The sequence below is a fragment of the Dermacentor andersoni genome, chromosome 6 (genome assembly GCF_023375885.2).
Source record: "Dermacentor andersoni chromosome 6, qqDerAnde1_hic_scaffold, whole genome shotgun sequence".
NCBI classification, from domain to species: Eukaryota; Metazoa; Arthropoda; class Arachnida; order Ixodida; family Ixodidae; genus Dermacentor; species Dermacentor andersoni.
In genome coordinates, this window is record NC_092819.1 from 66,090,604 (window position 1) to 66,105,123 (window position 14,520).

The 14,520-nt window shown below is 43.7% G+C and overlaps 1 protein-coding gene across 1 annotated transcript; it reads left to right on the forward strand.

Annotated features, from left to right (window-relative positions):
- Positions 1-68: 68 nt before the first annotated feature.
- Positions 69-13,923, forward strand: LOC126522699 (proteasomal ATPase-associated factor 1-like). The gene is made up of 11 exons (XM_050171474.3): positions 69-229; positions 396-436; positions 510-613; positions 858-947; positions 1,102-1,197; positions 1,860-2,010; positions 5,010-5,201; positions 6,532-6,623; positions 8,496-8,611; positions 8,695-8,777; positions 13,667-13,923. Exons 1-11 carry the CDS (start codon positions 165-167, stop codon positions 13,825-13,827), a joined length of 1,191 nt encoding a protein of 396 aa, XP_050027431.1. The 5' UTR covers positions 69-164; the 3' UTR covers positions 13,828-13,923.
- The last annotated feature ends 597 nt before the right edge of the window (positions 13,924-14,520 follow it).

Here is a 14,520-nt window from a genome sequence, read left to right on the forward strand (position 1 = left end):
GGCTCGACTGCTTTTGTTTGCAGGATACGAAAATGAGCTCGCAAATCGATGACGCGATCGCAATCGTGAGCCTGTCCGTGAGCAAGGCGATCTGCTCGAATTCGAGTTTCTTGTTCGTTGCACGCTCAAAAAATAAAAACATAAACGTATATTAATGCTCGACCATGCAAGTGACCCTCGTTGAAAAGCCGGTTCTGAGCGTTCAATGCAACTGGAATGAAGCATTAAGGTAAGAAAGCAATGACTTACTGCCATCCGACGAGCCAGCTGTGTATTCATAGTGTAGCATTTTCTTTTCTCTTTTTTCACATCTTTTCATATTACACATGCACTTCCTGTGCTTAGGAACGTTTCATTTAAATAATTACTTTCCATGGGTGATGTCTCCGTGACAGGGAGAGAAATGGAGACGCCTGGGTGACTTGCAAATCTCGCGGTGAGCAATTGTCAACTGGCATGTGTGGTTGTGTTATCTAGTCCTCTAAGCATGAACTGTAATATTTCCTTAGGCCAGCCTGGAATTCATGGCAAGCTGAAACGAACTGGTTCCACGCCTGACGGAATTCCCATCGTGTCGACCACCGACAAGTTTAGAGTGACCGGAATAACGAAGGTGAATATATGACTATGCGCCTTCACTGCGGCTTTTTGTTGAGCGTAGAATTCAGTCAGACTAGCTTTGACTGCAAACCTGTCGGAATGTGTACTGCGGCTCCACAGGTAAACGACTCGCTGCTCCACGATCTCTCGGATCACTTTGGACTAGCTGTCTTGCTTTGGTAGCCGCGATGATGTGTACTTGAGGATGAGGAGTTTGCGTGTTCTGTAATAACGTTCTTTTTTCTAATTTTTTTCAGGACACTATTCATGTCTCACACACTGACCCAAACTGCCAGACGTGTTTCATTGCCCCAACAACAGCATTTGCCAACGTTCACCGCAACAGTGTAAGAAATATATGGCTTTCTCTATAGCTTGCATCGTTCATGACTGACATCGTAAGGATTGCTTTATAGAAAAGTGCGAACAAATTAGGTCATCAATACGTGAGGCCCCATTGTAGCCTTTCCTCCACTTAATTTTGCACCCGCTTGAATGCAGGTGGCATGCCTTGACGTTACCAAGGGTCACTTGGGTGTTTCGGTCAGTGGAACCAGTGAAATGCGTGTCTGGGATTCACGGACTGGAGAAGTCAGGGTAAGATTATACCTCTGCTGTGAACTCTCCTAAACTTCATGCAAGTAGCTCAATGGTTATTGCATAATCTCAGTAAGATAATGCCAAGATTCCTGTGCAAGTATGTTATAGCCAAGTACGAAATCTGCCTGTGCGCACAAGTCCAGCATATGCTGTTACTCTGACTCTTTAGACAAGCATTGGCGGCGGTCGTGATAGTGTTGACACAGCTCAGCTTGATTGGCATCGGAATAGCCCAATAAGAAGCATTGAAAATTCACAACAGAACTCTGCTATAAAACTGAAATTTAGCTACAAAAGAAGGAAAAAATCTGCTTAAATGCCATTGCTGGTATCTATTTACTAGGGTTGTTTGTAAATGACATCTTCTAATTGAAGAGATTAAAAATATTTGACAAACACAACTTCGAACATATAATCAAATATGAAATATTTTCTCATTTTTAAACAGAGGGGAATATAAATTTTTCATAAAGTCAGTTTAATAACAGACGGCTTAACTGCATCATTTTATGCGTGCATGTAATGCCACAAACATCTGGAGGTCTGTTCAACTGAGGAGTTTGTAAACGACGGTGGCTTTATAGGCCAATGTACATTTCTGGAATGTCAGTACCAATAACTTAATACTTTCTTTTCGCTTTGGCTTCGTTCCAATTCAGAGAGAACTGGAGGGACATGTCTGGGATGTGTACACCTGTCGTTTCTTCCCCTCGGGCGTGGTAGTCCTCTCGGGAGGAGCCGACATGCAGCTCAAGATTTGGTCTGCCGAAACAGGAAAGTGCCCTGTCACATTGAAAGGCCATTCTGCAGGTAATGCCCTAAGTTTGCTCCATTTGCGCTATTAAGAAATCAAGATGTTTACCAGAGATTGCGCTATTTTTCTATTCTTTTGGTTTCATTCCTTTGTTGTAGTTTGTCGTGCTGCATGGCTGATTTCAAAAATGCCATCATGGCGGTGTTGGTAATGCGTGAGCCAGTGACAGAGGTTGGAGGCAACTGAATTAGATTGACTCATTTGTCATCATCTAATTTGATCAGTCTAATATACACTCGGATTCCAGCGTGATTTCATGGGTCATAAACGACATTGCAGTGATCTTTGTTGGCAATCGTGTGGTGTCTTGGATTTATTTATTTATTTATTTATTTATTTATTTATTTATTTCACATACCCTCAAGCGCCAAGGCATTATAGAGGGGAGTGGTGTACGTGCGAAAAACAATAACAACGATTACTACAAGTTTATATAATGCAAGCGACATGTGCAGGGGACATAGTAATTAAGAACTCGAGTAACAAGAATACTGTGACATTCAAATTATATGAACCTAGCAACATCTGAACTGGACAAAAGGAAAATACGGTGCAACAGCGCTTGCGCAAATACAGCACATGTGGCCACATGTATGGTCACAGTTGTAAGGGTGGTGCTGATTGCTAACACTCCCTTCAGCCACTCATGGTGCTGAAAGATGGGTGGGTTGAGTTGCCTAGCAACTTTACTGCTGATTTGCTCTTTCCGTTCAAACTCGCTGCGTGCTTCTCTCCTTTGTCCAGAGGATACATTGGGAGAAAGCCAAGATAAGGAGGAAGTTCCACCATCCTAGAGAAGCCTTTCATCTAGTCATGCCCCATGTGGATTACAAAGATTTGCTGAGTGGGGTAAAAGGGAAGAACAGGTTACACAGCTCAGCAGGCAGCCTGGTGCACTTAGCTGTCAGGGACACAGTGTGAAAACTGGTTCGGTCTCCATCTTTCGATGACAATGGCAGTGGCATTGGCCGTGATGGTTGGTTTTTGCTTAAAAAGGTGTGGCTTAAAACATGGTAAATAAAGTAATCATACATTGGAAGCTGCTTGTTTTGCTTGAAAACCTTCCTATGGCAGGCTGACAATAGGCACTTTCGATGGGAGATAACATTTCTTTGATGCATTCACTGTCTCTTTAACATCTCTAAGACAGACACTGCAGCCGTTGGGGTCATTATGGGGTCAGGGACGTTCGTACCAACTAGTCAAGTTTAAATTATCCAGTGAGGGTTTATTGCAGAAACAGTGTACTGAAATCTTTGACCCATAGAAATGTAAGGGTTCTGGCTGGGACCCTTGGTTAGGATCGAAATTTCTGTAGTTGAATTAACAGAAGTCTGCTCTATTATATGTATTACTTCAACATAAAGAATTTTCAGAGCTTCTTAGTACAGACAAACATAGAAAAGTGAGCCAAGTTTATTTCCTGAAATGTGACCAGAACTGGCAGAAGTTTGATGGCAATTATGGCACATGGAACAAGGAAATGTGCATGCAGCTGTGCTGGGCAGCTACGCAAGTCATGTTTAATTGCAAAGGACTATTTTTGATTTAGCCTACAGTTGGCAAATTTTGTGAGGTAAATCATGTGCAGTATTGTTGCACTTGACAGTGACTGCATAATGTTAGCATAAATTGGTTTTAAAATTAAGTGAAATTAAAGGAGCCCTGAACCACCTTTCTTTGAAGCCTCAAAAATGCCTTAGAATGAGTATGGTGCGTCCCTGGAATATATTACGAAAAGACTATTTAAAAGAAAAAACTACTATAAGCGGAATATTTATCTTTCTTGTTGCTCCTCAACATATTCCGTTCTGAAGGAGTGGGACAGCCCTGCTTACAGTGGGCAAAAGGGCTCATTGTGGCAGCCCCTAGTGGCCGTGGTATTTACGCTATTCAACCAACACAGCTACGTGCAACTGTATAAAAAGGCTTGAGTGCCTGCTGGCGCTCGTGTGCTCCAGTCTGGTTGTGCTACTTGGTGTGAACAGGCTTTTCCCTGCACAGGTAGTAGGCAAATACACATTGCACATTTTGAAGTTCTATCAGTTGCTCAATGCAAAGCACATGTAGCCAGGAGCAGCTGGGAGTGAGCGTGTCCCTTGTAGATGCTAACTGCCATTCCTCACAAGGTGCAGCAGGCGTAGCACATGTGTGGTCTGGGCATAAGTTACGCGTAGTTCGAGGCTAGTTGAGTGTTCAGAAATAATCAGAATTAGCGAAACCTTACAGCTACGACACCAATAAGCAATGTGGCCAAAGTCGTATCCCTGCGTGGATGGGCGCGACCAAGCATGAGTGGACGATATTCTGGTGCTTCTGGATGTGCATAATTCTTGTTGAAATTCGAAGTGCAGATTTTCACTTATTTCGGCTTGTAAACTGCATCAATTAGTATACACAGTAACATTATGAAGAAGCACAGTGATCCAAACACCTTTCTTGATGGATGTCAGAAAAAGGTGACTTCGTGCTCCACCTGTGAGCCCCACACACACTGCACACGACTTCAACATTTGGCTGAGATGTTCACAGCCGCATCTGCTGTCTGCGAAATGTGTTTTTTCACCGAGTGCAGGGTGCGGTTCAGGACAAAAAGCTTCTTATTAAACTCTTGTCCAGTTCTGCAGTCCAACAACTTAACACAATTGGACACACAAAATGCCATTTTATCACAAAAAGACTGTTGTGTATTACTTCAAGATAGCTTCAGTGCCATTAATATTTTGAATAGTGACAATCAGAGGAAACAGACAAAATGCAGTGAGACACATAAGGTGGGGTTTGTCATCTTTGTGTGACCTTTTGTGTCCCATCTGTTTGTGCTGCTTGTCGTTCATGGTGAACCAACCCAACCAGCAGAAAACATAGTTATGCGCCCTCACACATGCTACAGTGCTTCATTCCTAATAGAGCTGACTCATTTGAATTGCGCACTTGAACACACTGCCTCGTGACCTCACGGGTCGTTAAAAATTTTCTTGTCAAATTGCTGCAGCCATTCACGACACTTGCATTGTGGAACAAGGGCGTAATGTCATCTCAGTCAGCAAGGATGGCACTGCCAGGCTCTGGGATTGTGGCCAGTCTGCCTGCTTGGGCATCCTGACCGACACCCTGCATGACTGCATTAACTGCTGCGCTCTTGGACCTGCGGCCATCAACTTGGGCACTAGGGAAGAACCAGCCAGTAAGTTGCCCATTCTCATTACTTTGTGCAGCCTGGGTCGAAAAATCTTTGAGAGATAATTTATTTGAAAGAAGGCAGAGAGGACGGCCTGAGCTATTGCACTGAGCTAATGGGATGATGAGGACATAGAAAGAGGGATGCGCAACAGTGAAAGCTCTTTGAAATGCACTAAAAGGTCTTTGTGTGCAAGTAGGGAACACTCAAAATAACTTTCACATTGTTTGCTACCTCAGGTTGATATCTGTTGGCTTTTAAAAAACCTTTGAACTGCAGTGACAAACTTCAAAAAAATTTTTTTAGAAGTACACAATGTTTTTAGACCTGCATAATTTTGTACCAATTTTTTCTAACCAATATGACACCAGGAATGCATGTAGCATTTTTGCTTGCCGTGTTGAAAAAAAGAAGCCAAGAGTCGCAGCATTGTATTTATTTGTCAGAATTACAAGAAACTGCACATATACAGATGTGCAAAAATTCCGAAAAGTCCACGATGAGTTAACTCGTCATGAACAATGGGCACCAGAAGACGCTTATTGTGATGACGGCAGTTGAGGGGTTAAAAAATATACCTGTGATGTCTAGTGCGAAAGAAACATTTTCTTACTGCACATCCTTTGACTTGGAACTCAAACCATGGTATGTCTTGTCGCTTCTTGAAGAACAGTTCATATTGTAGAGGTGACTTCATGACAGAAAAAACACTGTGGAAAATGGAACAAGAAAGAGAGGGCAGGACTGGCCACTTACTACCAACAAATGCATTTACTTGGCAAACACAGTATAATTACAGCATTACATATCATGGTTGCAAAATAAACGCACTTGTTTGTACTCGGTACCTAGTCCTGTCCCATCTTGTTCGATTTTCGTGCTGTTCTTTATGTCATGAAGCTGTGCCAACAAGCTCAATTCAGGCCATTTCTGGGGGGAGATGGCAATTTGTGCATCTGAATGAATGCAGCTGCGCAGGTTTCTTGGAAGTGTTCACTCTCATTGGAAAGTTAATGTGTGGAGCTTTGTTTTCTAAGTCAGAGATGGGGACACACAGACATGTTTTTGTCGGACAACTACACATGACACCAGAATCTGGCTTTCACTGGTTTGAGAATCTCCTTCCAAATTAGGAGCACAAAGAGATTGGAAAGACAGCAAAAGAAAAAAGAAAGTGTGGTCTTGGTTGGTAGATTCTGGTTTGCAAGATGGGCTGAGGAGGTGGCTGTGACACCATCTTGTAATTTCAGGATTAATTGTATAGTCGACTTCATTCGATTCGTAATGCATCACTAAAATGCTGTGACGTGAGGAAACTTTATTTCTCGCATTTCAGGTGAGAGGGAGGTGGCGACAGATGGAAAACTCCTAGTTTTGGGGACAGAAGCAGGAAAGCTGAGAGGTGTCGGCGTGCGCTCCAGGAAGACGGTGAGCTCATTTCGCTGGACAAAAAGAGTGGTCACTCGTGCTGTTTGTGGCTTATAAATGGCCCATAAATATTTGTAAGACATGAGAGCCAAGCAAGAAAAAGTACATCTTTTTTGCAACATAGACGTCAAGCCTGGAATAAAAAATGCACGGCATTTTCACAGACACAAATGTTGAAGGTGCCCAACAATTTACGGGGGCATTCAAAGGGTGCAAAAAATTTTATATTTTTATTGGAACTTGTGTCTTGGGTGCAATTGAGGCCTATATTAAGATGCAGTCCCCAGTTGACCAACTGCAGTGAAATTTCACTTTGTGTTATACTTCGATATATAATGAAGTTGGTAAAATCGGCAATTTGATTCATTATATGAAATTTTTTTTGTCTGAAATTTAATTTTTTGTGCAAACAAGTACAGTTGCCAGTGAATTTTTTTTACATGGCAGGGACTGCAAGATTGTGCGAATTATAGGGAAATTAGAAAGAAAATTATTTTGTTGAATTTGAGAGTTGGCGACGAAAGATGCGGTTTTGTGCCGTGTCGGCGATATCTTCATATCGGTGTTACAAAGCAAAGCCAGCCAAGCTTTCACGTCCACTCCACCTCTGCGGCTGATAGTGTCGCCCACAAGTGGGACAGCTCTATCATGAAAAATGCCGCCAGCGGGAGTAAATGCTTCGGCTACCTCTTGTTTCTGCATGTCTCCGAAACACAAGATTACGCAACCTCCATCAGTAAATGTGCAGGAAGACAGTGCATGATGCCACGCCATCTCAGCTCACACTGTCTTTGCACATGCAGCAAATTACTTCTAAAGCAAGGCGTGTGGGCTGCGTATGCACTCCGACATGCTGATAGCCGTGTGCAGCCATGGCCACGCTACAGAAGGAGACGCATGCCTGTATGCCTCTCCCCTTTTACCCCCTCCCCCACCCTCATACTTCCTTGATCTCATTACTGCAAAGCTCGCACCCCTCCCCACTTTCCCCTTGCTTGCATGGTAAAACAGCACTCATCAAGCCACCATCCTTCTCGACTCGGCTTCACACCTTTCACTTCCACCTAAAGCACGCAGCACAAGGGGCGCAATAGGATCTTATCACACTTGGGCTTTATGCAGAATATGATCCTGCTCCACTCCAGTGGGGAGGTGCGTTAGCAAGCAGCCACATGTAATTCAACCATTTGACCATATTCGTCAGCAGAAGTTTCCATTTATTGTGTCGGTATTCCTTCGTGGTGGCAGTGAAATTTTGTTGTAGTGGAAATCGTGTATAAACACTTTTCATTATATAGAGGTTCAAAATACACGGTGTTCTATGGACAATAAGTTATAAAAAGTTAAGTACTTCATTATATTGAGAACTTTGTTATATTGAAGTTCGTTATATCAAGGTTTAACTGTATATGAGTAGTACGTATATTATGGAAGCAATCTTGGCAAAGCTACCGAACATGTAATAATTTTATTTTCCTGATTAAAGCTTTTACCTAAGCAGACGACATGTGCTTCTGGTGGTTAGCGGATGCAATGCAAGTCTCAGACCATGGCCACTAAGATTCGCAACGTGTTGCAAACATCGCCCAATCTCTTAGGTCATGCCAAGGAGTCACACTGGCGCTTCAATGTCATTTCAGTCATTTCCAGCGAGTGCTAATGGGATTCCTTTTTTAATATTATTCAGTTTCGGTATCTAAAACATCTATATTTGTGAGCTTGGCATATCCACTCAAATTTCAAATGCTAAATTTTGCTTAGTAGCTGCTCTATATCTGTGAAACATTTACACTGTTCAAATTTCATTGAAGTTGGCCTTTAAGAGAATAAATGTAAAAAATTGCTTTGTTGTTTGTCCCATGCCTCGTCCAGGTGTTTGAGCTTGATCATCCTGCAGCAATTAACTCCTGCTGCTTCCTTGGACAAAATCGCTTTCTTTTCGGGACACAGGATGGAAATGTTTCCTTGATTGATGTAAGGCAGACAAGGTGAGTGAGAGTGGTTGTAGAAACATCTGCTGCTCTTCCTCCTGTTCAAAATCTCAGCTCTGCTGCACTGCAATTTTTGACAGAGGGCCTTCCATCACTTGGGAAAATTCATCATCTCCTGTGTTGTGCCTGTTGCCGTACAAGCAAGGTTACATGGTTGGAAGAGGTAAGACTGCCGTCATTTATTGTTGACCCATTTGTTGTCATTTGTGGTGTATATCTTAAGGGACCACTGAAGCGCTTTTCCAAATAAATATAGAATTGTCTTAGTATTAAAGGACATTGTCTCGCGAATCTCATGCCGCATTTTTCTGATCCTTCAAGTAGAGTAGAACCTCAGTAATAGGTTTTGGAAAAGACTGCGAGTAAAAAACGTACTAACCTTGACAACGGAGGGTCCGAACTAACAAAAGGATTTGACATACCCAACTATTGTTGACATCTACGTAATGCGATGGCGTCGCGTGGATTGTTGCGGTACGAGACACACCGAGGCGCGTCGAGCTGGCGGTGACGCGTTTCGTTGTTTTCCTGTTGCGTGATGTTTTAAGAGGGCGACGGGAAACAAACGAAATCGAGCTGGTGGGCGACGCTGGATGCCGCCGAAGCGAAACGTGATGCCCACATCGCGCCGCCTGCAGCAGTACGGCGGCGAGTTTGGATTGTCGCCAACTAAAAGCGTGCAGTACGCTACTAATGGCACTAAACGCACCATGCGTTGTAAAACAGATAAGTGAAGATGCTTATCGCAATAGGTTTGGCGGCGATAGCTGCGAAGTCGGCGTGCCACGAGCCGGGGGAAGATTTGCTGGTATCGGAATAAGAAACTGTGCGCGCCGTCGTTTTCACGTGAGACGTACGTGCGGCTAATACTTCTCGATCGCGCGCGCCTTGCGTTAGCTTTTTCTTGTTCACGTGGGATATAGCGGCCGGAAAACGTATACGATCGCAGTCTGCAGCAGGGGACGGCGGCGCGTTTCGGTTATCGCCTATTAAAAGCATGCGCTACGCTTCCTGGCGCTGAGCCGTGCTCCCTCAAGGGCAGCAGAAGATAGCGCCAGCCTTTCCTTTCGCATCAAACCACTTCTCTCTACGCTTCCGACGACACCAGGCGTTGTGAAACAGATAGGCGAAGATGCTTATCGCAATAGAATTGGCGGTCATAGCCGTGAATGCCACGTGCGACGACCCTGGGGAAGATTTGCTGGTACCGAAATGAGAAGCCAAGTGTGCGCCGGTGTTTTCACGTGAAACGGGTAGGCGAGTCTTGCGGTGAAGCTGCCGCGGTGGGCAGCTATATACTGCACTCGATCGCGCGTGCCTCGCGCATTTTCTTGTTTGCATGGTTTACATACGATCGCAGTTTGGCAACGTACTGAAGGTTGGTGGCGAATAATCGGGCTTTCCGGGAACGTATGAACCGGTAAAAAATGAGCGTAATTCTATTGGGTAACTTTTTGTGTTCACGATTGCGAACGTTGGCGCCGGGAAAACGTACGTAACGGGAACGTATCAACGACTTTCTACTTACATGTAAAATTACTGCGCCGATACGCGGCTTTCTCTCTCTCTCTTCGTCTCCGCTAGTGCGCTGGAAGCTACACAATTATTAAGGGAGAAACTAAGGGGACAAAGTCCTGCCCAAAAGTTTAGTGCCCCAGCGGCAAAAGGGATTGTCGCAGCGCCCCGTGGCAGCCGCGGTAGACAATGCTATGCAGCACACCGCTGCTATCTCGGAGGTCACATGCAGCTTACACAGCTGCATGAAACTGTCGTGATTTGATGGGCAGTGTAAAGATGAAATCATTCTTCTGTCTTTTCGTGATCGCAGACGTAATATATATGTTTAATTAATTTCACTAAAAATTAGCAATTATGCATTACTGAGAACGTTCTCGCAATCACAAAATCAGCCAGCCACTGTTGGTGGATCCAGCTGCTTGCGATGCTGCTGCATGGTGACATTGCAGAAGTGAGATCGCTATTTTTGACATGAGATTGTAGATTTTCTGCTGCATGCAGTGCAATAATACTTGGGTCACGTGTTCACAGGAGCCTCTTCTGCACATGACCAACATTTTCTTACTATGTTCAAAAAGTGTTTCAAGGCTCTTTCAACTCTTTCCCTGCCAAGGGCTGGGAGATGGTTTTTTTTTTTGTTGGTTATGCCATATCTCTTTTTGTGAAGGAACTACTGCACTGAATATTTTAGGTAATACATAAACAAAAAGTAGAATGAATGCACTTTTCATGCATAAAAGTTTTATTAACAAGATATGGGTCATAAAAAAAGATATAAATTGCCAGAATTAAGATTGTGGGATTATTGAACAAATTTTGTAAAGACACACTTGTATCTACTAAGAAAAGCATGTAACAAATATTGTAAGATATAGAAAATGTTTTGCCATCTAATAGGCACTATCTCTAAAAAAATCAAAACTTTTCATTGAGCAGGTATACCACTACAAAAATTTAACTGCAAGCACTACATGTGGGCGTGCCGGGCTGCGGCCGCCGATGTTCCGGGCTGGTTTGCATCGTCATCGCTCTCAGAGTCTTAGCCCAATGAAAAGGTAGCATCTTCAGACTCGCTGCTGCTCAATCCACCGGTAAAAGCAGCTGCAGACGCAGTCCAATTGTGAGATCTGCGATCTTTAAAAGCGCACACGCCACTCCGGGAGGCAGCCATTTTTGCTTCCTACTTAGACGATTGCGAAAACTTCGGTGCGCATTCAAAATTCACCGCCTGGCAGAAAAGAATGAACGGCTTAGAAAACAAAAATGTAGTTCTCCTCCTTCACATCCAATGGCACAGTGTGTCCGTGAGCGGTGAGGAAGGTCTCAAAAGTGACGTTTCAAACCACTGGGCTCGGTACGGAAAGAGTTAAGCATGTTATAAGCTCTTTAGGAGTTAAGAGTGGTGGAATTCGAGGGATGTTGTTTTTGCACAGAGGCTTCCCTCTCTTTACACTTTTTGCATACAATTCACTAGTATGCCACGACTTTCTCAAGAAACTCCAGGCCTGACGAAATCTTGACCTTAGATATTTACTTCTAACCAAAGGGTGTTTCTGCAGCCAATGTGTCTTTCTTAGCAAAGAAGTTAATATGTTCTGTTTTTGGGATCCGCAGCATGTCTACCTCTATGAATTTTCGCAAGGATATAGCTTTAGATGAGCTCTCCATAAAATGTGGCCTCCGTGATAAAGTACGCTAAGTAGCCTTTTAGATATGTGTGCCTCAGGGGGGTATTTCGGAACAGTTTTTACTAGTGGTTCTTTACCGTCTTTCAATATAACCCCAGAAAGCCCAACATATCATTTTTGATATGCTGGATTTGATACCCAAAAGCTGATATATGCACTGGAAACCTGATGTAGTGACTATACTAGCGTTTTTGATATGCTGGAGGGAGTTTTCAGTTACAGATAGTTCAACAAATAAATTACTAATTAAGTAATTACTGTACTAAATAATAGTTACCAAATTATCATCTCACTGTACTTTTCATAAATAAATGTAAACAAGACCTCTTAATTTTCTTTGATGTGAAAGCGTGTTCAAGCTTTATGGGGTTTAGAGGGTATAACATAGAGTGCAGAGCTAATTTTAAAATTTGGCAAGGCTGTCAGTCTTCGACACGCTTTTGTACACTTTATCACGATAAGATGTGACAGTAGCACTTAGCAAGCTCCCCTTAAAGGGGTCCTGAACCACCCCTCAGGCTTGGTGAAGAAACAGTCCACGGATAGCATACACTCCTGTGAGCATGTCAGCCAAGTTTTGCTGTCGTGCGTGGCATGTAGAGCTCACAAGCGGAGCACAAAGTCAACTTTCTCCGAAACACTGTCTTTTTAACAGAAGTCTGCTCCTCACTCTTTTCCAGGTACTTTATTTCGTAATATAACAGATTACGATACGTAGCTGCTATTGGCCAATAGCTGATATCAATCAAGAGGGATGTTTGGATCAGTGCGCCTTTTCCTACTGCTACTATTTATATTTATTGGTGAAGTTTAATAAACAGGCTGAAGTAAGCAAAAACCTGCTTTCGAATTTCGATAATATAATTAGACACTTCCGGAAGAGGCCGACTATCGTCTGCTCACACTTGGCTGCGGATACCTGCGTAGGAATTGAACTTTGGCCACCCTGCTTATCGGTTTCGTAGCCATTGTGTCTCACTAATTTTGACTAGTTTTGAATGCTCAAATAGCCTTGAACCACACAAAACTTGAGGTCAGGCCACACGTATGCTTGCCAGCACGCGTTCACTCCTGGTTACATGCCTTGGCAGACTTCACTTAGTAATGAGTTATCGATAGCGCTTCAAAATGCGCAAGTTCGGTTCATTGATCAAGCTGGTGAAGGACAAGACTGGAGCATATTAGCACAAGGATGCACTCAAGCCCTGTTGTGCATGAAGCAAACGCTGTGCATACACACTACAGCTTCATGTAGCTGCAGTGTGCTACATAGAATAAATACTGCGGCCGCTGCGGTGTGCCGTTATGAGTCCACTGGCTGAGTGCACTGCAGCTTGCTGAGGACAACCATGTTTTGCTTACACTTGGTGTATCATAGGTGCCAAATTCGGAAGTAGTGGCATCTATGTTAACATCCGAACTCAAATTTGAACCGCACGCCACGGTGACATTCAGTAGGCAAAACATTGTGGGCACGCCCCACTTCGTTGTAGCCTTTGCAGTGCAAGGCATTGAAGAAGGAGCAGAAGCACCGCAAAGGGTGTGTTTGATTGCCAATAACTCCGCTTCTGCTGAACATATTGAAGTACTTTTTGCGGCAAGGTATTCTTGACATAGCCTATTTTAGCTTCAAGTGCATTTCCCCATTTCAATAAAATGTGGTTCGGGCCCCTTTAAGAAATTTAAGAATTAAGGTTCCCTTCTGGGAATAGCTCAGGTTATCCATTTGCAGAAATGACTGTTACCAAATGCAGCTTCTCATGGTGGCATGCAACCACCGAGTATGTGTGTCTTCAAACTCCAGTGGAAGATAACCTAACAAGCTCACTGTGCATTCCTCTCACAGCTGACGGCTCTTGCAACTTTGAAGCCCTGGAGGGCGCAGAGTCATTCAGTCTTACTGGGCCTGACTGTGAACCTGTTTACCATGTGGCATATGATGGAGAATCATTCTACACTGCCTGCAGAGATGGCCTGATCAGAAAGTACAGGGTGCCCAAGTCATAGCATTCATACCTGTTGTTAGTGGTCACCGTTACTTGTCAAAGAAGAACATATGCTGACATGTTTTCATCATTGCTATAAAACTTCTGGCACCCATCAGTCACTTGTTGCTTTATCTCTTCTGATCTTACTAAATCACACCGCTGCTCAAGTCATCTGCTGGCTTATAGCAGTGAGACACATACAGTTGAACCTTGACGTAACAAACAGTTATAACAAACAATGGGATATATCTAAGGAAGTAAATTGTTAAAAAAAGGTTTACTCCAACATTTCGCCACCTATGCAAGTGGCATCTTCAGTATACACTAACACAAACGAGGGGAGGTCCAGTCTACTCGTCCCACACATCCTTGTAAATGCCCGGCAAGGGGCCATGGTTAGTGCTGTACGCCAATTCGTTACAACAGATGAACCAGGATTCGAGGGGTTTTCTTTTCCCCCACTTTTGCTCTCGGGTCAGAGTCCTCGCATTGTCAAGGCCGAAGCTATGCGCTCTCATCCTGCAGTGTTCGACAAGTTGTTTGACAAGTTCGGTCTTAGAGTGCATTGCATGGGTGGCCTTGGCAACATCTCCTTTGTGTTCTTTCAATCTGATTGCTCTTTTTCTGCCCGTTTCGCCAATGTAAATTGCGCCACAATCTCGCATTGGAGTTTGTAGATGACCTCGCTCTGATCGTCTGCAGGGGTGCAGTC

What these genes read in the sequence shown, in the direction of transcription:
- LOC126522699 (XM_050171474.3), top strand. Translation starts at nt 165, where the DNA reads ATGCAAGTGACCCTCGTTGAAAAGCCGGTTCTGAGCGTTCAATGCAAC. An exon ending in CACGGACTGGAGAAGTCAGG is followed by an intron (nt 1,198 to 1,859) that starts GTAAGATTATAC and finishes GTTCCAATTCAG; the next exon opens with AGAGAACTGGAGGGACATGT. An exon ending in AGGTTACATGGTTGGAAGAG is followed by an intron (nt 8,778 to 13,666) that starts GTAAGACTGCCG and finishes TTCCTCTCACAG; the next exon opens with CTGACGGCTCTTGCAACTTT.